This window comes from Nicotiana attenuata, chromosome 6, assembly GCF_001879085.1.
Source record: "Nicotiana attenuata strain UT chromosome 6, NIATTr2, whole genome shotgun sequence".
NCBI classification, from domain to species: Eukaryota; Viridiplantae; Streptophyta; class Magnoliopsida; order Solanales; family Solanaceae; genus Nicotiana; species Nicotiana attenuata.
Window position 1 is genome coordinate 45,255,015 of NC_031994.1, and position 23,521 is coordinate 45,278,535.

Consider the following 23,521-nt stretch of genomic DNA (forward strand, 5'->3'; position numbering starts at 1 on the left):
ACATCATGGATGATGACCAAGATTATGAAAGCAAAGAAGACATTTGAGGAAGCAGGATTTAACCATGAAGATATCAGGAAGATGAACAACTGTTCAATTAAGCAAATATATCATAAGCTGAGAGGAAGCTTCAACAAAGTGAGCTGGAGAAGAGTTGTATGCAGCAATGCTGGCTGCCCTAGGTGGACATTTATGCTAACAATGACAGCACATGGCAAGTTGCACAATAAAGATAGACTGAGAAACTGGGGAATACAAATTGATCAGGAATGTGTACTGTGCAGACAAGGAAGTAAAACTATTCAGCACCTATTTTTTGAGTGCTCATATGCAGCTGAATTGTGGGGTAATCTGCTAACTTGACAAGGGATAAAAAGACCGGTATATGGATGGACTGAGGAACTAGCATGGGCTGAAAAATGGATGAAGAGGCAAAATGCAAGAAATGAACTATATAAGATGACATTGGCAGCATGTGTATACTATGTGTGGCAAGAAAGAAATGCCAAAATCTTTCAAGATAAAGTGAGACGATGGGAGATACTTGGCAAGATGATCATACAGGAACTATACTGTCGAAGCAATAAGCACGTGAAAAAAGTATTAAGTAGACTGGATTTGTACTCTATATAATAGACAAAACAATATAGCAATAGAAAGGTGGTTAAGGGGAGAAGTACGGAAAGCTTAGGACATATGTAAGTATTTTTTGATTTACTTGTAAATATTTGCCCGGTAAATAAAAGTTTAATTACCAAAAAAAAATAAAAATTACAGAAACTTTTTTTTCTTTCATGTCATTCGTGAAATAAAAGCAGTACTGGAATTTGGGTTACAATTTCACTGCCTATTTCCGAGTAGGGTTTTGTGTAGGAGAGGTTTTAGAGATGACAATGGCGAGTCACAGACTCGGCGAGTCAACTCACCATCGACTACTCGATTTCGTTAAAACAGCGCTTATCAAAATCTTCGTCTCCCCTTATGCTACTGTATGTAATCTACTCTCTCACACTATTATAATGAATGCTTCTGCCCAATAGTTGAATTGTTACACATAAATGGATATAAATTGGGAAATTTCTGATTAAGTGTTTTTTTTTTCCACACACATAATACGATATATAGGTTTGTGATATGTATTGTGGGAAAGTAGCAGATGTGGAGAAGTGGGATGAAGCTCAAATTGGTCACTACATCGGCATTGGTATGATCAGTATTACTCTTCTCTTGAATTCTTTTATTCCTTTCTGAGATACATAATACACACACATAGAGTGTTATGAATCAAAATGACCAAAAGACTAAGGTTGAGGGCAAACTTGGGAACTTAGCAAATTACATTTGGGACCCGGGTTAGATGGAGCAGATACCTATATATACAATAGGATACATTTTATTAGGCTTATGCTATGAAGTTGGTTTATTTTATTTTCCTTAGTTTCTTAGAGGATAGATCTGGAACCTCCCTCCCTTCTCCTTTTTTTTTATTTCTTCTTCCTATGGAAGATTTGGTTACTTGTTTTAAGTATTTGTAATTATTTGTAGATGGACTCCTATATTTGTGTATGTGATTCCTGTTATCCATTTCAATATAATATGGGTTCACTACATTGGTGCTCTCGTTGTTCTTACTCCATGCCTCTCTACCATTCTACCATGCCTAACGCTCAATTCAACAACCTCTTCGAATCAGTGAAGGCGCTGCAAAACTGGTGACAGCTATGCAAGAAAGTAATTCTTGTATGATCTCTTCCATTTGCCGTATACAATCACTGGTGCAGGAGGAGCTGCAATTGGACTCCATGGCTTTGGACGATGCAAAATCAGAGGAGGTCACTGTAGAAGATACAACGGGCTGTGCTGGGATAGTCTGTGTCGGCAACAATGATTCTGATTTGATCGCCGAAATTTCAGGCTTGCTGGACAATTCCAAGGTACCTCCTGATATGTTGGAAAAATCCCCATAGCAGACTCGTCTCCTGGGTATGTGCAAGTCTTGGACACCAGGTGCTCGCCATAATGTCCAATGGAAGCTACTGCCCGAAGTTCTGGGAATTGTTACTAATGAGCATGGCATTGATTCCACCAGCCAATTGAATGGTGATTCTGCTCTCCAGCTTGAGAGAATCACTGTCCATTACGATGACAGTAAGGGTGTTGCTGAGTTACACGATGATCTGACAGAAATTGTTCACTAACCACGTGGACCCCAAGCGTTGCACTCGTCTTCGTAATCCATTTGTAAATACAGTATTATTTTACTGGTTTCTTTGAAACTGGTAACGCTATGTTGGCATAGAACAATAGCTGTCGGTGTGATTATCCATATGTTGCTTCATTTTCCATTTTATCCCGATTCAGATGATGGACACTCACGCGATTGTGCCAAAAAATTCGATAATAGTTTTCAATCGGATCTCCCATTTATTGGATGCCCCGCGAGTGAAAGTAAATTGTTTAATTGGTTCTACCTTGTAAAGAGGTTGGCAGCTGGTGACTTTCACAGTTAGAGTTCCTGCTTGTGGACTTTCTCATATTGCTTACTCAAGTGCCCCAGATATGTGACGGCAGAACTTCGATCTACTTACGGTCAAATGTGTCAAGAGACATGCCGATGGTGGCGAATGTTAGTTGCAACACACTTACGGAAGTTTGCTGCTATTGTTGCACATGCTTCCTCAGATTGACATCATGTCAATGTTTGATTATCTACACATGATGCTGAGATTCATGTACGCTTATTAGCCCTCAACATTTCAATTTTCTAGGCCGCTAGTAAGCCTTGGAGCGAAACCTTATTCTGGAATTTGTGAGATGACCTTGGGCTCATTGAAAGACCAATTGGACGTTATCACACCAGCGCTGGAAAAAGTTTCATCTGCTCTTGTTCTATTAAGAATCACGAGTTCTTGGAGTATTTAAAGAGTTCATGGACTGGGGTGCAACGTGAAGCTGTTAGCAATAATGCAGCTTGATTGGTTGTAGGGTAAATGACCTCGTACTAGCTTTATCAACACATCAAATTCAAGTTGGCAATGGCAAGCAACCAAAGAGGGTGAACCTTCTGTGGAGGTTAGTGATGAAGTCTGCGGGGATGAGGTTACTGTGCTTCTTGAGAATGGACAGCAATATATAGGTGATCTTTTGGTTGGTGCTGATGGCATATGGTTTGAGGTGTCGAAAATACATGCACGGATATGCCACAAAGATGGAAATTCTTTCCCAATTGATTTACGCAGTAAACTAGGTACCTGGATTACAGATAATGGAGGTTTGAATGACACTGAATTCATTGATACTAGACGGAAACTCGAGTACTGGTGTCACATTGAGATCTTGTCCTTTGCGGAAAAAGACCATTTCGAACCTCGTGCTACTTGGATACATACAAAGGTTCTATCTGTTGTTGGGCTTCGACAAGATGAAGTCGATGCCGTGGTGTCTGTCATGAAGGTTGAAAAACCTCCTTCAGAGTTATATGCTGATTTTGGTGGATTAGACGCGCAGAGTCAGGAGATTAAAGAAGTCGTTGAGTGTCATTTGACTCACCCCAAGCTGTCTGAAGACATTGGTATCCAGCCTCTTACATGGATCGTTCTCTATAGAGAGCCTGAAGTTGGCAAAATAATATTTGCAAAGACAGTTGCTCAACCTTACAAATCAGTCCAGCTTCATGCTACAAAAGCTGCTAAGAATGCTAATGTGGTCTTCTCCATTGTTTCCAATTTGAAGCTATTGGCATCAGGTGCTAGAAAAGCTATCCTTGGCATATGTGGAACTACTGATGTAATTAAGATAAGTGAAGAGGAGAATTACTTTTTGGCACAAGGAGAAGATTCACATTATAATGTTGTTGTTCCTAAGTTGTGCCGTCCAAATCTGAGGTTACTTGTCATAAAAGGCCGTGCAGTTTGTTTCCATTATACCAAAGAATTCTGTGGACGAGTTAAGGTTTTAAAGCTGGATTCTGTGGGCATCTTCAGTGTTGGAGATGCTTTTGTATCTAGAAGATTGTTACAACTAGCATATGATATCTCTCTGCACCAGGATGACAACAATCTAAGAGAGGCCCTCAAGTTTAACTTTTCATTTGATGTGCTCAAGAAATTTCATCATGTACTTTGTCTATTCAAGTGTCGTTTCTTGACTAGATTTCCATTGAATGCACCAGTTAAGATTCTGGAAGACTTTAGCAGCATTGAGGAGGCAAATCAACTTATTATTGGCACATTTCATGTTACGCACGAATCAAGTGAAAAGAGAGTTCACAATGCTAATGTCACTTGGGATTCCTTGTTGAATGTTATCATCGTCTTGCGGGTATTTCTATATTTCCTCCGTTGCATTGACCAGGAAGACAATGATGACATCTCTCTTGTTGCAACAACTCTCGACAAATGTTTGAGTCTTGACAAATTAAGTTGTACTGTTTTGCAGCTTGACACTATTGAGATACTCACATTGATCCACTCGAACCTTGAGGACAAGGTTCTTTTTGAGGGCGGAGGAATTGTTATGAATCAAAATGACCAAAAGACTAAGGTTGAGGGCAAACTTGGGAACTTAGCAAATTACATTTGGGACCCGGGTTAGATGGAGCAGATACCTATATATACAATAGGATACATTCTATTAGGCTTATGCTATGAAGTTGGTTTATTTTATTTTCCTTAGTTTCTTAGAGGATAGATCTGGAACCTCCCTCCCTTCTCCTTTTTTTTATTTCTTCTTCCTATGGAAGATTTGGTTACTTGTTTTAAGTATTTGTAATTATTTGTAGATGGACTCCTATATTTGTGTATGTGATTCCTATTATCCATATCAATATAATATGGGTTCACTACATAGAGAGTATACATATGTGTGCATAGTATACATATATATGCGCAAACAAACACACACAAACCAGCCTAAAGATACTATTAACATGGTGTAAAACTGTCTGCTTTGGGTCAAGCCCGACTCTTTTTGACAAAAGGCCTCACGCCGTTAAGAGTATCCATACACCTTATATGTTGCTTCGTTTTCTTTTCAGCTACCAATGCTGGACTTTTGTTTGTACATCATATATCTACGTATACATAATATATTTGTTTTATTTATTTTATTAGATACTCTTCCTTTTACTTTGTTTCCTAAAAGATTGACATATTTAAATATTTAGAGACTTTAATTTTAACATTTCCACTTTATCCTTAGTAAAATGCTACCTCACTAATAGCATAAGATGTTTAAGAACAAGATTCTAAGACTACTTTTGGTATATATTTAGCTTACATGTCAAAAGTCCCCCGTCAAACACCTTCATATAAACTGAAGCAGGAAGAGTAATTCATTAATACACAATGTTCATATATAAAAATTTGAGCTTTGTGTTGAATAGATGTGGCAACGTCGGGAGTGAACGAAGTGAAGGAAGCGTGGGAGAGTCAGCGGAAGGCTTACACATCTGAGTTCATTGAGCTTGACCCTTGTATTGTGAGTCCAACAATTGTTTCTTTTTTTCTTTTTTGGGCATAATTTACTTGGTCTATGCTTATTTAATTTATGAATCAAGGATTGTGTTGGTTTTCCTTATGAGATTCTGTTTGGAAGGTGGGCTACTGTTTTGTAATTGACTTGCTCCATCAATTTCTGTTGTCTGTTTGAATGACCAAGACTGTTGAAGTGATATCTAGCTCCAAGGTTGAAATGAATTTTATCTGAAAAGATTGAATCTTCATACCTTGCTGCTTTACTTTTATAGTTTTGTATTTCAAGTAGTCAATGTGCAAGCACCTTTTTAGTCTCTTGCCTTTCCTTCTGTTTCGCTGGACATTTTGTTTTAGTGCCTTAATTCTTCTTTTTTCCTTCTCCTTATTTGTGTGATTGGTTGCTGTTCAGCAACACAAAGCAGATTGTTGTTTAGTTAATTGTTTTATCCAATTAATATTGCTTTTATTGTGGGGTGTCATTTACCCTTCTCCTAGATGGTTACCGAGTTCTCAGCCTATGAATTATGTTGTATGTTTCTTTATGTTAAATTGCATGACTGGTCTAGTTGACATTTAATTGCATGCCAGTACATTTTTTATACAGGAAGATATAGACTCCTACTGGCAGGACAAGGAAAAGCAAGCCGATATTGTTTTCTGCATGCACAATTTACAGGTTACCTGCCCTTGTACTAGTGTCTTGTTTATGTACACTTCTATCACCTGTTAATATCATTAAATTTAATCTGATATTTACTTGCAGGTGTGCTTTGATAGTGAAGAGAAAGCAAGGAGGCTATTGCATAATGTATCATCTTTGCTTAAACCTGGGGGTTACTTTCTTGGTATTACTCCTGACTCATCTACTATATGGTATGAAACTAAAAACCGCATGGTTGACTTACATTGTTGTAGTCTTTTTTCTTTGCATCTTGCTGAAGTAGGGTGTCTTTTAATGCTTAAAATAGCTTATGTTATTTTGGCTCAAGTTTCCGCTTAGTCTTGTTTGGTTGTTTGCACTCCATGTGACCTTGTGGTTGTTGTAGGGGAAAATACCAGAAGAATGTTGAAGCATACCATAGTAGGAACCCATAGGACTTCCAAATTTAACTGTCTCAGCTGTAAATTAGGGTTGTTGTACTCTCATATTTCTTGAAGAGACGAATGGAGAATAACAGAATGTCTAATTGTCTGCACATTATAGTAAGTCATGATTCTTTATAGTGATAATTCTCATTTATTCAACAAATTGAGAAAGGAAAAAGTTAGATCCTTGTTTATGAGCTATAATCAATATGTCGATTTCATCCAGTATGTTGGATTATAAATTCCTCTTTCTGTAACTACCCCTTGATTCTGTAGATTCATATTATTTGGATCTACTGGATAAAGTATTTCATATAAGTTATAGGCGTACACAATAATCTATAGTTGTTTATTTCTTGTTCTTTCTTTTGTCCATTTTCTTGTCCTTTTTTTAAAGAATATTTATGGTCCATGTATATGCTGATTTCGTGATCAGGGTGCCTTTTTTTCCCCTTCTTCTAAGATATTGATATGCATTTATTTTCAGTAATTTAATTATATAACATTAAGATACTTATATGAGATAGTCTAGTAGGTTAGGGACTTTTCTTGGGTTCAAGGCCTTGTTGGGAGTTATTGATGCTGGTTCCCTCATGCTATTTTTTCTCAAGTTTCCGTTTACTCTTGTTTAGTTGTTTGCACTTCATTTGACCATCTGGTTGTTGTAGGGCAAAATACCAGAAGAATGTTGAAGCATACCATAATAGGAGCGGGGCGATGAAACCAAACATTGTACCTAATTGCATTAGATCAGAAAATTACATGATTACCTTTGAGGTTGAGGAAGAGAAGTATGTAAGCCGCTTAGCATTCAGTTATGTTTAATCTTACTGTGTACCACTTTTGAGGCAATTGATTATGTCGCCTTGTGAATTGGATTTCAGGTTTCCCTTCTTTGGTAAGAAGTACCAATTGAAGTTTGCAAGTGACATCTCTGCTGAAACCCATTGCTTGGTTCATTTCCCTAGCCTGCTCAGGTTCATGCCTTTCAAGATCCTCTATCAAATTTCTTTGATCAAATGTTCATCCATTTGAAATCATTCTTTTCCCGTCATGGGAATAATCAAACGTGTTTTCTCTCTTTCTCCTCTCTTGATATGAACCTGGTCATTCTATTCCAAAGTTGTACAAACATTATAGGCTATCTGTCTGTTTCTTTGGTTTGTTTGATTCATTTTTTTGAGCTTTGTGCTTTCAAGAGGGGAAGAAATATGTTAGTTTTTTTTATTTTCTTATCCTTCCAATATAGATAAATCCTGTAATTAACTTGTGAAGTCATATTCCTCAGGTTGGCCAGAGAGGCTGGTCTTGAGAACACAGAGATTCAGAACTTGACAGATTTTTATGATGATAACAGGTACTTAATAGATTGTAATCTACAACTTCACCATCATGCCTCATTCATTTAATTGTTTACCATCTTAATCTATTATGAAATTTACCGAAATATTTGGCACGTAATTGATGAAGCACACAATCTGTTCCTTTTATGGTAAAATGATGAAGTTAACAGGTGCCAGTTAACGAGCACTTCTGTATTCTAAGTCTTTTAAAGCTAAACTTTTAAATCTTATAATCTATTGGGTAGGGAAAGTATGTACTTCATAGCAACACTTGTTATGTCAAAAAGTAGTTTATACATGCCGCGAGTACTCACAGAGCACTCGGGTGGATTTAATACTGTCTGGCCAACTTGTGTACATCAGAGCAACTCTCTTCGTGTTATGAAATGTTTTTACTTGTCTCACCAAGTATACCATAGTATTTCCTTGTAAGTGCGAAAGAAAATGGTTACCCATCACTTCAACCTTTTTCCATCATTTTGCATGTCACTGCTTCAACTTACCGAGGACATGACCCTCGATAGGAAGGCGTGGAGGACGAGTATTACGGTTGTAAGTTGACAGATAGGTCGCGAGTCTCTCCTAGGCTTGTCAGTAAAACTAGCCCTATTGTTGTATTTGCTTATTCCTGGTTCGTTATTAGTACATGTTGTGTTATTCGCTTCCATTACCCTATTACCTGTTGTTGCTATTGTTTGTTGATTTAGTTCACTGTTTCTTGAGCCGAGGGTCTTCCGGAAACAACCTCTCTATCTTCGTAAGGTAGGGGTAAGGTCTGCGTACACACTACCCTCGCCAGACTCCACTTGTGGGATTATACGGGGTTTGTTATTGTGTTGTTGTTGATTGCATGGTAATTTTCTCTTTCTCATTATAACTTTTTTTCCTACCTTGCTCTTTTTGGTTTTTGTTAAATTCCGTTCTTCCGTCTAGAAGGTTATGTTAGGGTGGTTAGCTGGATGGGAATAATTGAGCAAACAGTGGATAAACCTCTGTGCAACCTACTTCATCAGAAAAAAAAAAAAAAAACCCTCTGTGCAACCTGGTATTAGTGCTTGAATTAAGTTTTAGCATGACAGTTTTTATTTGTTTCAAAGGGAATAACTGATAATGTGATAAAATGCTTCTATTTAGCCTTTTCAATCCCGTTTTCTTAGATTATTAGAAGTGTCTGTTTATGTAGACCATTGTTTTCAAGCGTCTTTAGGCTCCATCCATAAAGTTCTTCGCTTGTAAATACGATCTGATAAATTACTTCTATCAGAGCAGCTGATTCTTCCTTCATTTTACTCTGTTCATAGAGCACAAGTTCTTGGGATACTACAAGATGCAGGCCATAGCTTTATTGATCCCAGGGGAAGACTTCTTCCCAGATCATATGATGTTTTAGGTAATCAGTCTATTCACTGCATTGACCATTTACTAAAAACTGGTGATATTCCTACATTTTTCACTCATATCCCGTCCTCCTGGTATTTTTCTTATGCAGGTCTGTTCACCACATTCATATTTCAAAAGCCTGATCCAGATATTGCACCTCCACTTACGACTCCATTTTTGCCTGTTGGAAGCCACAATCCTGATGAGGTAAATTACCTTAACTTCAGGATAAACAACAACTCACTTCTCCATTTAAGCTCAACTCATGTTATCATCATATCAAATAAAATAAAAGTGAAAAATAAGTTTTAAATATAGATATATACTAGTAATCTAAGTTGCTCCGACATGGCAGTTTAGGTGGCGTACCCCTGTCGACACGACACTAGTATGGGTGTTGGTATGGAATCCGTACCGGATCTGGTCAAACAATTTTGGGTACTTTGATCACGTCAGACAGAAAAATTCGAGACGAGATATAATTTGATTCCCGAAAACGGAACCAAAACTAGGGTAAATCTAAAGAAGATAGCATACTTTATCTAGAAAATCAATCCTTTACTTATCTACAACTTGAGAATAAAGAAATTCACACTTTACAAGCTAAGTATTCCACAAAATTTCTCATAATTTAGAGGTATTTTTATTTTATTTATTTTTTTGAATTATTTTTAGCCGGATCCTCCCACCCGTATCCATGCTAGGATCCATATCCCCGAATCCTAGAATTTACATCCCGAAGGATCCGACCTCTAGATCCGCACCCGTGTCCGAGCAACTTAGCTAGTAATAGTAATAACAAAAATGTTCGAAGTTCTCAAACAAGTCTAAAACCTATTCCTGATTAGTAAAAATCAGCTATATGGATCTTTGACTTCCATGTATCCTCTCTTTAGCTAAGTCTATATTGATTCCAAGAATTTGTAGGTCTTTCGAGATAACTTCCCATGTGATTTTAGGTCTACCTTTACTTTAGGATAGGACTAAAATTTCTACTCCACCTTTGAGGCCTTTGTTCAACTTCGTAAGATCTTCAAACTGCGTTTAAACAACATAATTATTCATGGAATTCTGCATAACTTGTGGTTGGAAGTAAACGATCCCATTGAGTTATTATTTGACTCTTTAGATTAGCTGCATCTCGGTTAAAAGAAACTATCCATACAATTGTTTTATTGGCAGAGGACATCCCTGTCTTTTGCTATTTCGTATTGCCAACTTGCAATGTTATTCCTAATGGTGTAGTGTATAACTAAAATCTCCTCATGTTTCAGATGGATTGGCAAGTCATTGGGTGGAATGAAGAGGAGAAGAATGTACTGACTGATCCATCTATAGGTTTGGGCAAGATAACTGAACAAAAAGGGATTTTAGGTCCTGGTCCTGCAGAATTACGTTTCCCTGAAGCTATTTGATGTGATTAGCATAGACATTTGACGACAGTTCGAAGGATCAATGCGGAAGTCGTGAGTTTTCAGTGTCGTTTCATCTCGCTCATTTCATTCCACCGGTGGTAGACATTTTGGTTTGTTGATTGGCAAGATGTGTATCATTATATCATTTTGTTGTACCAAGGAAAGACATATTGGTTAATGGATTGGTTTGATGTATATACCTCTCTTTTGGGCACTAGACAGTTTTGATGTAACTAACAATTTAAGATTCATCTTCTCTTTACTGACTTCACAAAAACGAACAGTTCCCTATTTTCTATGTGGACAAATATGATACAGGCCTTACACGCATAGATGTTTTGCAATCATGCATTCACAGATGACTAGTGGTTTCGAGGTTGCTCTTTTTGACTGATAAAATACAACAACAATAACATGGATGGGGTTTGCGCAGATCTTACCCCTACTTTGTGTGAGGTAGAGAGGTTGTTTCCAATGGACTCTCGGCTTAAGAAAAACATTTTCGAAACAAGTTTGAAAAATACAAGAGTAAAAAAGCTAAGATGAAATGCTGAAGTTGTAAACATAACCAAAGTAAAAGAAACAATAGTAGTAATAAAATTGAAAAATAAGATAATAATCGAAATTATTTTTGACTGATAAAGTATTCCTTAAATTTATTGATAATTTGAGCATTTGAAATTTTGAATTCGCACTTAATTCTGGATGAGTACACACACACAATTTTTTTTATTCAAAATTAACTTAATTCTGGATGGAATGCAAAATTTTTTCACCCTTTTTTTCGGTGTGAATGATGATTTTTCCCGTTTGCTTTTTTCTTGCTTTCCGGCATAACCATATTGAAGAAAATGTAATGCATAGCTCATGTTTTGTTGACAAGCTAATTGAGTGTTCATTTCTCAAAAACATTGATTCTCATAAATGGAGTCTCTTATTTCTTTTGTGACAAATGTGTAAAATACTATAACAAGTTTAACAAATAGCACTGCAACTGACGTAAAACAGAGATGCCTCATCATGGAAAATTTAAAAAAAAATTGTCAAAATGAAATACGCCCGGCGAACTCGAACCCACAATCGCCTGAATAGAAGTCAAGGGCGGCTCAAGCACATATGTGGCTTAAAGCCAAAGTTTAATGTGAGGCCTAAATTCTTTTTTAAAAGGCTATAATATATATTTTTATTTGAAGTTTATTCTTCTAGATTTTTGAGATGCAAAGTTGTTAATAATATTTTTATAACTAGTTTTCAGGTACGTGCGTTGCACGTGTAACGAGCGTCTATTAGTAAGAAAATTACATATGACGAGAACGAACTATGTATAATAGCAATTAACGTCCAAATAAATTCAACATGCAATTGAAATGAAAAATGAGCGTAACTACATTGATGTGATAGCCGAATTCAAATATGTTGGATATCTTCTGAACCTGTAACGGTCAACACTTCAATTTAGTTAAGGTAGTGATATATATAATTATAAATAATATATTTTATGAGTTAATAATAGTTATATTGTTGCATCTTGTCTAATATCTCTTATAGCCAATATTCAAATTTTTAAAAAATTTCTTTTAAAGAAGATTTAAAAGAAATGCTTGAAACACTAATAGGGAGTTAATGTATTAAAAATTATTTGCTAATGCATTGACGTATGTTAATCCAACCAAAATGCGCATGCTACTAAACTATTAATTTAAATACTTTTTACCTTGTCAACCCTTCTAACCTAGTTAGAATCCTCTAAAGTTGCAATTTTTATGGAGAACTATAATCCATCATCACTAATATTGACGAACATAAATTGTTTCTATTTATGAATTTATTTGGAGATCATACATTGAGCAAGATCATAAAAGTGAAGATTAATACGCTTTTGTCTACATATACAAGAACACACTTTATTAATTAAGCATAACTTTATGCATAGTAAGATTTTTTTTAATAGCAGCATAAATATCAAATAAAGCTAAACCAGACTTAGCATATAGTTTAAGTAAATTCATATTAAGAAATATCTCAATCTCAAAGCTCAAATGCAAAAGAATTATCGTAGCTAAACTGCAACAAAGCCATATAACTTTTAGAACGTAATAAATTAAACATCAAAACATTGCGAATAAAATAAAATATTATTTAAGAGATCGATAAGGAGAATTATTTACCTGAACCAATAAAAATTGTTAAAATTTAGGGTAGATGCAAGGACACCAATTGCCAAGAGCTATTCTTTAAGAACACAATTTTAATATTGTGATATGTATAGTATAGTCAATTAAAAGATGTAATTAAATTTAATTTTATCTTACAAAATATTAGCAACCTGAGCTAGCATGAAAATTAGTAATTAAAACTATCAAATGTCTTAATTAACAAAATATTTAATTTATATGAGTTAAAACGTCTAACTAATTTTATGTGCAAATGCACCAACCCAAAGAACATGTACAATATTCGTATATGAGTCATAAACCAATGATCATATATGAGATATTATAAATAAAATCGCATTTGACAAAGTTTTAATATGCAGTTGTTTATCAGTAATGTATCAACAATAATTATTACATAATTTCAAGAATAGAACAAGGTAGAAAATTTGTCTCAATTCACAAGTAAATTTACCTATACTGACATCGATACTATAAACAATTTATAATAAAGAATATAGGATAGTGGCTTCTTTTATAAAAGTGGTTAGTTCCTCCTTATTTTTGTTCTAAAATTCTAGAAACCTAAATTGAATCCTAAAAATGAATAAAGCGAAGACACAACGTTATCGTAAACTACGGTCGGTAAACTAACATTAAAATGAATCCTAAATCTTCACAAAAGAGACAATGAAAATTGCATCTTAAACCGGTACAAAAGGAACAACGGAGAAAAGACATACCGTGATTAAAAAGAACGAATCCAAAGAACCCTAAAAGTAAAGTAAACAAAAACCCAAGAATCCTAAACCTAAAGATAACAAAAACAAAGAAAAGAAAACTGTAAGGCAAGAATCCCAAACAATGTAAATTCTAAAAAATTCTAAACCTAAAGGAAGCATACGACAATTTTTGATTTTGGCCAAAAAAAATTAATGATTATAATTACAAGTATATCCAATATATAACGCACTTACGAAGGGTAAAAAAGGCAAACGATATTTCGATAGAGTCTTCGTGCTTTTAATATAGTACTAATTACTATGTACGTGCGTTGCACGTAAATTTTTAGTCATAACTTTTATGTGAAAAAAATAACTTACTAAATTTAGTAACAAATTATTTACACGATGAAATGATCATCGTAAAGTAATTAACATGATAAAAATACAGCAATAATTTAAATACTAAAAATATACTTGAATTCAAATGATATCGTCTTAACCTACAAAGAAGATCAATTTTGTTATTTTAGAAATTATCTCTAATTTATAGTGTATAAATATTCAATGTGTTAATATCATATCTAATAATTCTTTATAGATGACGTTTTTGATGTATATCTTCTATAACTTTGGCTTCTCTCTCTTAAAAGTGAAATATATAGTTGTCCATCTTTGAATCACCTCCAAAAAGTATTACTTTTTCTCTATTGTACTTTGACATATTTGTGAGGGTTGTCTCAATTATTTATAAAGTTCTGTCGAATTTACCTTATGACGTATATAACCCAAGTAAAATTGTTACTGCTTTATCGTATTCAAATGTCACGACCCAATTTCACTTTAGATCGTGATGGCGCCCAACACTGTTGTTAGGCAAGAAAACGCGGAAATATTAATAAGTTCTAGTTTTACTTTTTCCAAAACAGTTACCACAATCTCTAAGTTTGAATTTAGAACAAGCGATAATTAACATCGTACCATAATAGCTATACAATCCCAACAAAAGAATAGTCTACTAATGTGTGAGCCAAGACCCGGTGTCACAAGCATGTGTGCATCTAGTAGAATATACAAAAGAATAATTCTATCCTACTGTCTGAAATAGAATAGACAGCCAAAAGTAAAGAAAGACTCCATCGGGCTGCTGAACGGCATAGGAAGGGAGCAGCTCACCGTGAAATCTCGGGCCGAATCAAGAGTATGCACCAGCCTGGTAACCAGATGTACCTGCCACAGATCTTGTACAATTAAGTACAGAAGTGTAGTATGAGTACATAAACAATATGTACCCAGTATGTATCTTGTCTAATCTCGAAGAAGTAGAGACGAGAGGTCGACTTGACACTTACTAGGGTCAAATAATAAGAGAAGTGTTATACTAAGCACGGATAACACAAATGATTAACAATTTATAGCAAGAAGTAACAGTTCTTTTCCTAGATGATATCGCAGTTAGCCGTTTACATTTCAGGGCATATAACAAAGTTCAGTCCACAACAATATACCGAGCAAGAAGCATATGCAAGTAGTGCCGAGGTCGTACGGCCCGATCCAACATAAAAATAAGTGTGCACTGCCGGAGGGTCGAACGGCGCCAATCATAGATGCATCTATTACCCCGCTCGCGAATCATGCATGCGACGCGGTCAAATATAATTAAGCACAACAACATGCAAACAAGAATATATATCGGGGGGGCAATTACTCACAGAAATATCAACTTCTCTTTTAAAGGGTCAAGAAAGTGATGTTCCTCCTATTAATTTCATTTACCACATTCAACATGATTTAAGCAATCCAAATTAACCATAAAGTTACATGAATATCACATAAATCATGCTTTTGGATCCTAGACTACCTGGTCTTAAGCATAATAGTGGCTACGCACGGATTTTCGTCACCTAGTGCGTACATAACCCCCGCATTTAGTGTCAAATTATTCAATTATTTCACCTATGTGGACAATTCCCTCTTACAAGGTTAGATAGGAGACTCACCTCGCTCCAAAGCGTACTTCCAATACCATGAACGTGCTCAAACCCTCAAATTTGGAGCCGAACGATCCGAAACTAATTCAACGAGGTAGGAACTAGTTAATACAAGCTCACAAGATCGCATTCCAACTATTAAAGTGATTTCCCAACCCAAATCACAAGTTTCCTAAAATCCGACCCCGGGCCCACGCACCCGGATTCCGAAATTTTCCGAAGAAAGTTGTTCTTTATAACCTAAGGATAAAAAATATATGATTTCTACTTTATTTCATAACAAATTAATCTAACTTTTATCAAAACCCTAGGTTTTGCTCTAACCCCATGGTTTTCACTAATTTTAGTGTGTTAATCTACCCAAAATGCAAGTATTAAACTCACATTAAGTAGAAATAACTTACCTCACAATGCTAGGTTGAAATCCCCTCTTTGAAAGCTCCCAAATCGCCCAAGTGTAGAAGTGAAATAAAATAAATGGCCTAAGTCCCCTTTTTATAAGTTGTGCCCAGGCCTCTGATGTCGCATTTGCGACCAGGTTCGCAAATGCGAGTTCGCAATTGCGACGTAGTGGAGTAGGAGAGGTAAAGATGGATGGGAATAGATAAGTAAGAGAGAAGGCGACACCAGCTAGCAGAACAGACGGAATGAGAAGAAATCCCCAGGATGGAAAGAAAGCCTCGCAAATACGAAGCCTATGCTATGATGCAGTGGTCGCAAATGCGTCCCAGGAGTCGTAATTGCGACTTCTGATGCGATCGCAAATGCGGCAGAGTTATCGCAAATGCGAACACCGCCTGGGTCGGGCTCCTTCGCAATTGCGAAGCCCTCCTTGCAAATGCGATGTTCGCATTTGTGAACAATATCTCGCAATTGCGAGATCTGCTACAGCAACCAAAAACACCAGAAATCTGGTGTGTTTTCTACTCCCAACCTATGCTCGAAACTCACCTGAGCCCTCGGGGCTCCACTCCGAACACTCGCACAAGTACAACAACATCTACAAACTTGTTCGAGCGATCAAATCGCCAAAATAACATCTAAAACTACGGATTCAACCCAAAACGCATGAAATCCTTAAGAACATTCAAATTCCTATTTTTACAATCGGACGTCCGAATCACGTCAAATCAGTCCCGTTTCTCACCAAATTTTACAGACAAGACTTAAATGTTATATTAGACCTGTACTGGGTTCCAGAACCAACATACGGGCCCGATACCAATATGATCAAGCATTATTTAATTTCATTAAATCCTTAGAATTTCAGTTTAGCAATTTCTAACAAAAATTCATTACTCGGGCTAGGGACCTCGGAATTCGATTCCAGGCATACGCCCGGGTCCCATATTTTCCTACGGACCCTCCGGGACCATCAAAACACAAGTCCAGGTCCGTTTACTAAAAAGTTTGACCAAAGTCAAACTTAGCCTTTTAAGAAAATCTTGGGGAAACAAGTGTGCCTATTACAACTAAAACTCTTCCAAATCCCGAATCAACCATCCCCGTAGGTCGTAAATTAGTTATTCAAGCGCGGAAAGTCTTATTTAGGGGGGAAGGGGTTCTAAAGAGCAAAACAACCAGTCGGGTCGTTACATTCTCCACCTCTTAAACAAACGTTCGTCCTCGAACGGACATAGAAAAGTACCTGAGCTAGGAAAAAGATGGGGGTATCTGCTCCGTATGTCCTCCTGGGGCTCTAATAACTAGGGATTCTAGTTCATTTTATACTCCTTTTAACTTGAGTTTTGATTAAAAATGAATACAAATAGTCCCAAAAGGCTTACATGTTGTACTTGTTTGCAGGGTTTGGTCAAGAAAGTGACAAGAGTCAAAAATCAACTCAAAAAGGAGTGAAACATGCACAAGTACCAAGAACAAGTCAAAGCACAGCTGCAACAGACCAACCGCGGCCGCAATCGATTTAGTGCGGTCCGCGGTGAGGAGATTCAGAGAAGTGCAATTTTTGAAGCTCAAGCACTGCGGCCGCAAACCATTTTGTGCGGACAGCAATAGCCTCACCGCGGCCACAATCGATTTTATGCGGTCCGCGGAGCAGAGATTCAGAGAGCTGGGATTTCAACAGTTGGAAGCCACTACGGCCACAAACCATTTCATGCGGACCGCAGTGAAGCCACCGCGGCCGCGGTACATTTTGTGCGGACCGGGGTGGACAGATTCGGAGACCCAAAAAGTCAATCCAAAAGCCTCACCGCGGCCGCGGTGCATTTTCCGCGGTACCTCCGTAGGGGTATTTTTGTCCAAAAAATTCGGCCTAGTATAAGTACTTTCTTTTCACATTTTTAGGTCATCTTTTGTAATCTGACTTTTAGCTGAGCACGTGAACGGCTATTATGTTCCATTTTGAGTAATTTGTAGCTACTTTAACACTGAATCTTTATTATCTTAGTTTTTAATCAAATTATATAGGTTATTATTCATCTAATTTCATGTTTTCTTCCATTATTATGAGTAGCTAGACCCATTAGCTAGGAGTTGTGGCTCAACCCTAGTGTGGGTATTTGATGGGTCTTGTGTTTTAATGCTTAGATGTTTATTGGTGGTTGATAGTTGGACTGATTTGTGTTTTTTTATGTTGGATTAGTGGTTGCAAAAATTAATTTGTGCCTATTTGACTTGGGCTCTTCTTGAGAAAAAGAGCTTAAGTCTAGGAAATCAGTCCAACAAGGAATTGGGGCGTACTCAAGAGAATGATAGTCCCAATTAAAGGGTTAAATAGAGATAGTAATACCCGACTTGAGCCTACATTGCTTGCATAATTTCGACACTTAATTGGTCTTGAGAAAGTCAATTTGGGCAAAGTCACTCGAGTTACCGAGAGGTATAGAGTGAGTAGTGTCGTGCATTGGCTATATCGCGATCCCAAACATAACATCTTTGCCTTAGACTTTAGAACCGGTCAAGTATTCACCTAGGGGGAAGTTACTTCCCTAATGCCTTGTTACCTATTAGAAAATCCTTCTAACAATTATTCTTAGTTTAATTTAGCATCTCATTAGGATAAAAGTAGAAGTAATCAAAAGAACAACTATGATTGGAAGCGTAATTAAAAGCATTACGCATTGCTAGTTTAGATAGGAATCCAATTCCCAAATCTAGCTCCCTGTGGATTCGATCCCGACCTATTCGGGTAAAATCTGCATCGACCGCTCTCGCTGCTCTATAGTGGTGCAGGGTTGGCTCCGATCACTTTTTGGCGCCGTTGCCGGGGAGCTAACGGTTTTGGCTATCTATCTAAATAGTTTTGTGTATTGTTTTTCTTTCCTTCTGTGATACTAATCGTTGTGTGACGCCAATTCAGGTACAAAATGGCGGCAAACAACAACAATGACCCTCTTGGAAATGTGATTCCGGGGGAGGAGGTTGATGACATCAGTGAGGATGAGGTGCCTCTTGTACCTCAAGGACAACAGAGAGGCCGCCAGGACAATGCTAATGCCAATGATAATATTCCAGACCCTCCCCCGCCACCTCCAAGAATGGCCCCTCGGGTGCTTCCCAACCAAGGATATGCCAGTGCAATTGTCCCACCCCAGATCCGGGCGGGCAATTTTCAAATTACCAAGGTGATGCGGACCTTGCTGGAGCAACGAGGATATTTCACGGGTTCTCCCGACCAAAATGCTTACAAGCACCTTAAGGGTTTTGTTGATACATGTTGGGGGAGCAAGCAAACCAACGTGTCCGAGGATGCCTTGCGGTTGAGACTATTCCCTTTTTCTCTTCTAGGGAAGGCACTAGACTGGCTGGAGAGACTCCCCAACCACTCCATCCATACATGGGATGAGTTGGCAGATAAATTCATTGCAAAGTTTTTCTCACCGGGTCACATGGCAACCTTGAGGGATGAAATCTTAGCTTTCAAACAAGAGCCTAATGAACCACTACATGAAATTTGGGAGCGATACCGGACCATGGTTAAGGAATGCCCAAACAATGATATGACTGAGGCAATGATACAACAGACATTCTACCGAGGCATTAACACAACAAATCAGTGCATAGTGAACCAACTAGCTGGGGGCAACTTCATGAACACGCCGTATGATCAAGATTGTGAGATATTGGATAAGATGGCAGACACTTCTTCCACTTGGCAAAGTAGAGAAAATGTGCCACAGGGTGACCCCATGGTCATTCACTTGCACAAAGAGCTCCATGATCATGGGCAGGCAATAGCAAAACTGACAACAACTATGAACCAACTAGCAAAGACACAGTTACAACAGGTTCAAACTCCACGACAAGTGAATGCTATGGAGGGTGTCAACATGTTAGTGAACAAAAGAAGACAAAGAGGGCAACAGAACCAAGGGAGTTCGGATCAATACAACCAAGATAGTGGTGGGTTCCAAGATGATGGTTATGAAGAGCAGAATGAAGAAGTGCATACGTGAACAATTATCAAGGCCAAAGGGGAAATTCTTCCAACCAACAACAACAATGGAGAGCCCAAGGCAACTGGGGTAATCAAGAACATGGGAACAATAATTGGAGTAATCAACAAAAAGGGAACAATAATTGGGGGAACAACAATCAAAATCCTAATTGGGGCAACCAGAACAATAATCAGAACAATCAGGGAAACTGGGGTAACAACAACAACAACTGGGGTGAAAACAACAATCAGGGTTGTTGGAACAATAATAATCAGGGAAATCGGGGGCAAGGCTTTCAAAGGCCCCAAATGTATCAACAACCGAGCATTCCACCCCCATTTCCATCCCAAGGTCCTAGTTCATCCAACAATGACATGGGGAGAATTCAATGATGTTTGAACAGATGATGAAAAAGAATGCTGGCTCCGATGCTCAGTTGGCATCCCACAATACTTCAATCAGAAACTTGGAGGTTCAGCTAGGCCAAATCTCTCAGTCCTTGAATACTCGGCCTAAGGGGGCTCTACCTAGTGATACGGTACTTAACTCGAAGGGTAGGAACAATACCGGTCATGCAATGACGGTAACTACAAGAAGTGGATGAGGTGGGGATGTGAATGCCTCCAAACAAAAGGAAATTGTGAGTGATGAAGTTGAGTTGCAAGAGGATGAGATCCCTTTGGTGGTTGAAAATGTGATTGATGAGAACGTGAATGGAGAAGTGAGGATTGATATCAAAGACACCGAGGTGGAAACACAGAATGACGTGAACCCGTCTAGGGAACACGTAATAGACATGTCGGAACCGGTTGTGCCTAAAGCCAGGGCTCCTTTACCAAGGCCACCTCCACCTTATCCTCAAAGGCTCGCGAAGCAAAAACTAAGAATCAGTTTAAGAAATTCATTGATATGATGAAGAGCTTATCCGCTAATGTGCCTTTGGTGGAGGCTCTAGAACAAATGCCGGGCTATGCTAAATTCATGAAAGACTTGGTGATAAAGAAAAGATCCATGGATTGTGAAACTATCAAGATGACCCACCAAGTGAGTGCAATAGTGCATTCAATGGCTCCTAAGATAGAAGATCCCGGTGCTTTCACCATTGGGAGTGCATACTTTGCTAAATCTCTATGCGATTCGGGGCCAAGTATCAACTTGATGCCATACTCAGTTTTCAAGACTTTGGGTATTGGGCAACCGAGGCCGACTTCCATGAGAATGCAAATGGCGGATAGATTAATGAAGAGACCATTGGGTATTATTGATGATGTTCTTGTCCGGGTGGACAAATTTATCATGCCTGCTGATTTTGTGATTCTTGACTGCGAGGCCGATTTTGAGGTGCCTATTATCTTGGGAAGACCTTTCCTTGCAACTGGGAAGGCCTTAGTTTATGTGGAGGCAGAGGAACTCACTTTCCGAGTGGGTGATGAAAAGGTGGTCTTTCATGTGTGTAAGTCAATGAAGCAACCCAACTGTACCGAAGTGTGCTCATTCGTGGATCTTGTCACGGCAGTCATAATTCATGATACTAGTGCAATGATCAATGTGGAGGACCCTCTAGAGGCGGTTTTGTTGAATCTTGATGTAAATGAGGATGAAGGCCGTGTGGAGTGTGTCAATGCTTTACATGGAATGGGATCTTACTCTTATGAGCCTCGGAAGCTATCTTTGGATCTTGAGAATAGGAAGACTCCACCAACAAAGCCCTCAATCGAGGAACCTCCGGTGTTGGAGTTGAAGCTGTTGCCTCCACACCTCAGGTATGAATTCTTAGGCCCTAGTTCAACTTTGCCAGTTATTCTTTCCTCTTGTCTTACTAACACGGGTAGATGCCACATTGGCGGTGCTCCAAAGGCGGACGAAGGGAATTGGATGGACTTTAGCTGATATTTAGGGAATAAGCCCCGCCTTTTGTATGCACAAGATTATTCTTGAAGATGATGCAAAGCCCTCCTTGGAACATCAAAGGAGGTTGAACGAGGCAATGCAAGAAGTTGTGAAAAAGGAGGTGATCAAGTGGTTAGATGCCGGGGTTGTGTACCCCATCTCTGACAGTTCTTGGACTTCGCCGGTGCAATGTGTGCCGAAGAAGGGTGGTATGACTGTGGTGACTAATGCGCAAAATGAACTAATTCCTACCCGGACAGTCACCGGATGGAGGGTGTGCATGGACTACCGCAAGCTGAATAAAGTGACCCGCAAGGATCATTTTCCATTGCCTTTCCTTGACCAGATGCTTGATCGACTTGCTGGGCGTGCCTTCTACTGTTTCTTGGATGGCTATTTTGGGTACAACCAAATTTTTATTGCTCCGGAAGATCAGGAGAAGACTACTTTCACTTGTCCATATGGTACCTTTGCCTTTTCTAGGATGCCTTTTGTGTTGTGTAATGCGCCGGCTACATTCCAGCGTGTATGATGGCTATTTTCACCGACATGGTGGAAGATATTTTGGAGGTGTTCATGGACGACTTTAGTGTGGTGGGAGACTCATTTGATGAATGCTTGAAGAATCTTGATAGGGTGTTGGCCCGGTGTGAAGAAACCAATCTTGTGCTTAATTGGGAAAAATGCCACTTCATGGTTGAGGAGGGCATAGTCCTTGGTCATAAAATTTCAAAACATGGCATAGAGGTGGACAAAGCTAAAATAGAGGTGATTTCAAGGCTTCCTCCCCCCACTTCTGTCAAGGGGGTTAGAAGTTTTCTTGGGCATGCGGGGTTCTATCGGAGATTTATCAAGGATTTTTCGAAGGTAGTGAATCCTTTGTGCAAGCTATTGGAAAAGGAAGCCAAGTTCGTGTTTGATGAGAGATGTATGCAAGCTTTTGAACTTCTCAAGCATAAGTTGACCACCACTCCTATTATTACCGCACCCAATTGGAGCTTGCCTTTCGAGCTCATGGGGCAGTTTTGGGTCAAAAAGTGTATAAAATGTTTCATCCGGTGTACTAAGCGAGCAAGACAATGAATGATGCCCAAATGAACTACAAAGTGAGTGAAAAAAAGCTTTTGGCTATTGTGTTCGCAATGGAAAAATTTCGGCCGTATCTCATGGGCGCCAAGGTCATAGTGCATACCGATCATGCCACTCTTCGATATTTGATGATGAAGAAATATTACAAAGCTATGTTGATGCGATAGGTCTTTTTACTTCAAGAGTTTGATTTGGAAATTATGGACCGGAAAGGTAGTGAAAACCAAGTGGCAGACCACTTGTCCCGCTTGGAGGAGGAGGGGAGGCCTCGTGATGGCCTAGAGATCAACAATTCATTTTCCGATGGGCAACTAATTTCTGTGTCAGTGAATGATATGCCATGGTTTGCAGATGTTGCTAATTTCCTTGTGACTGGTATAATCCCGTCTGAGCTCTCTTCTAACCAAATGAAGGAGCTCAAACGGGATAGTTTGGATTTCTATTGGGATAAGCCGTACTTGTTCAAGATATACACTGATGGTGTGATCCGAAGGTGTGTCCTTGAGGAGGAGCAATTGAGTATATTAGAGGCTTGTCATTCCTCTCCCTATGGTATCCATCACGGTGGGGCGAGGACA

At 38.4% G+C, this 23,521-nt stretch overlaps 1 protein-coding gene and 1 pseudogene across 3 annotated transcripts; both read left to right on the forward strand.

Annotated features, from left to right (window-relative positions):
* LOC109226921 (mRNA cap guanine-N7 methyltransferase 2) lies at positions 623-11,025 on the forward strand. Of its 3 annotated transcripts, none has more exons than XM_019391841.1 (12): positions 623-698; positions 819-989; positions 1,126-1,204; positions 5,384-5,478; positions 6,079-6,150; positions 6,238-6,347; positions 7,229-7,351; positions 7,445-7,537; positions 7,849-7,917; positions 9,205-9,293; positions 9,393-9,490; positions 10,558-11,025. In XM_019391841.1, the coding sequence occupies exons 2-12, from the start codon at positions 888-890 to the stop codon at positions 10,696-10,698; spliced, it is 1,071 nt and encodes a 356-aa protein (XP_019247386.1). In that variant the 5' UTR covers positions 623-698; positions 819-887; the 3' UTR covers positions 10,699-11,025. The 3 variants fall into 3 exon arrangements, with proteins under 3 accessions (XP_019247386.1, XP_019247388.1, XP_019247387.1); XM_019391842.1 differs by having other exon boundaries at positions 666-698; positions 862-989; XM_019391843.1 differs by lacking the exon at positions 819-989 and having other exon boundaries at positions 638-698.
* Positions 21,970-22,718, forward strand: LOC109228256 (annotated as a pseudogene).

Excerpts from the sequence above, each read along its gene's own strand:
- LOC109226921 (XM_019391841.1), top strand. The coding sequence starts at position 888 with ATGACAATGGCGAGTCACAGACTCGGCGAGTCAACTCACCATCGACTA. Across the intron at positions 7,538-7,848 it reads CATTTCCCTAGCCTGCTCAG|GTTGGCCAGAGAGGCTGGTC; the intron begins GTTCATGCCTTT and ends CATATTCCTCAG. Across the intron at positions 9,294-9,392 it reads CAGATCATATGATGTTTTAG|GTCTGTTCACCACATTCATA; the intron begins GTAATCAGTCTA and ends TTTCTTATGCAG.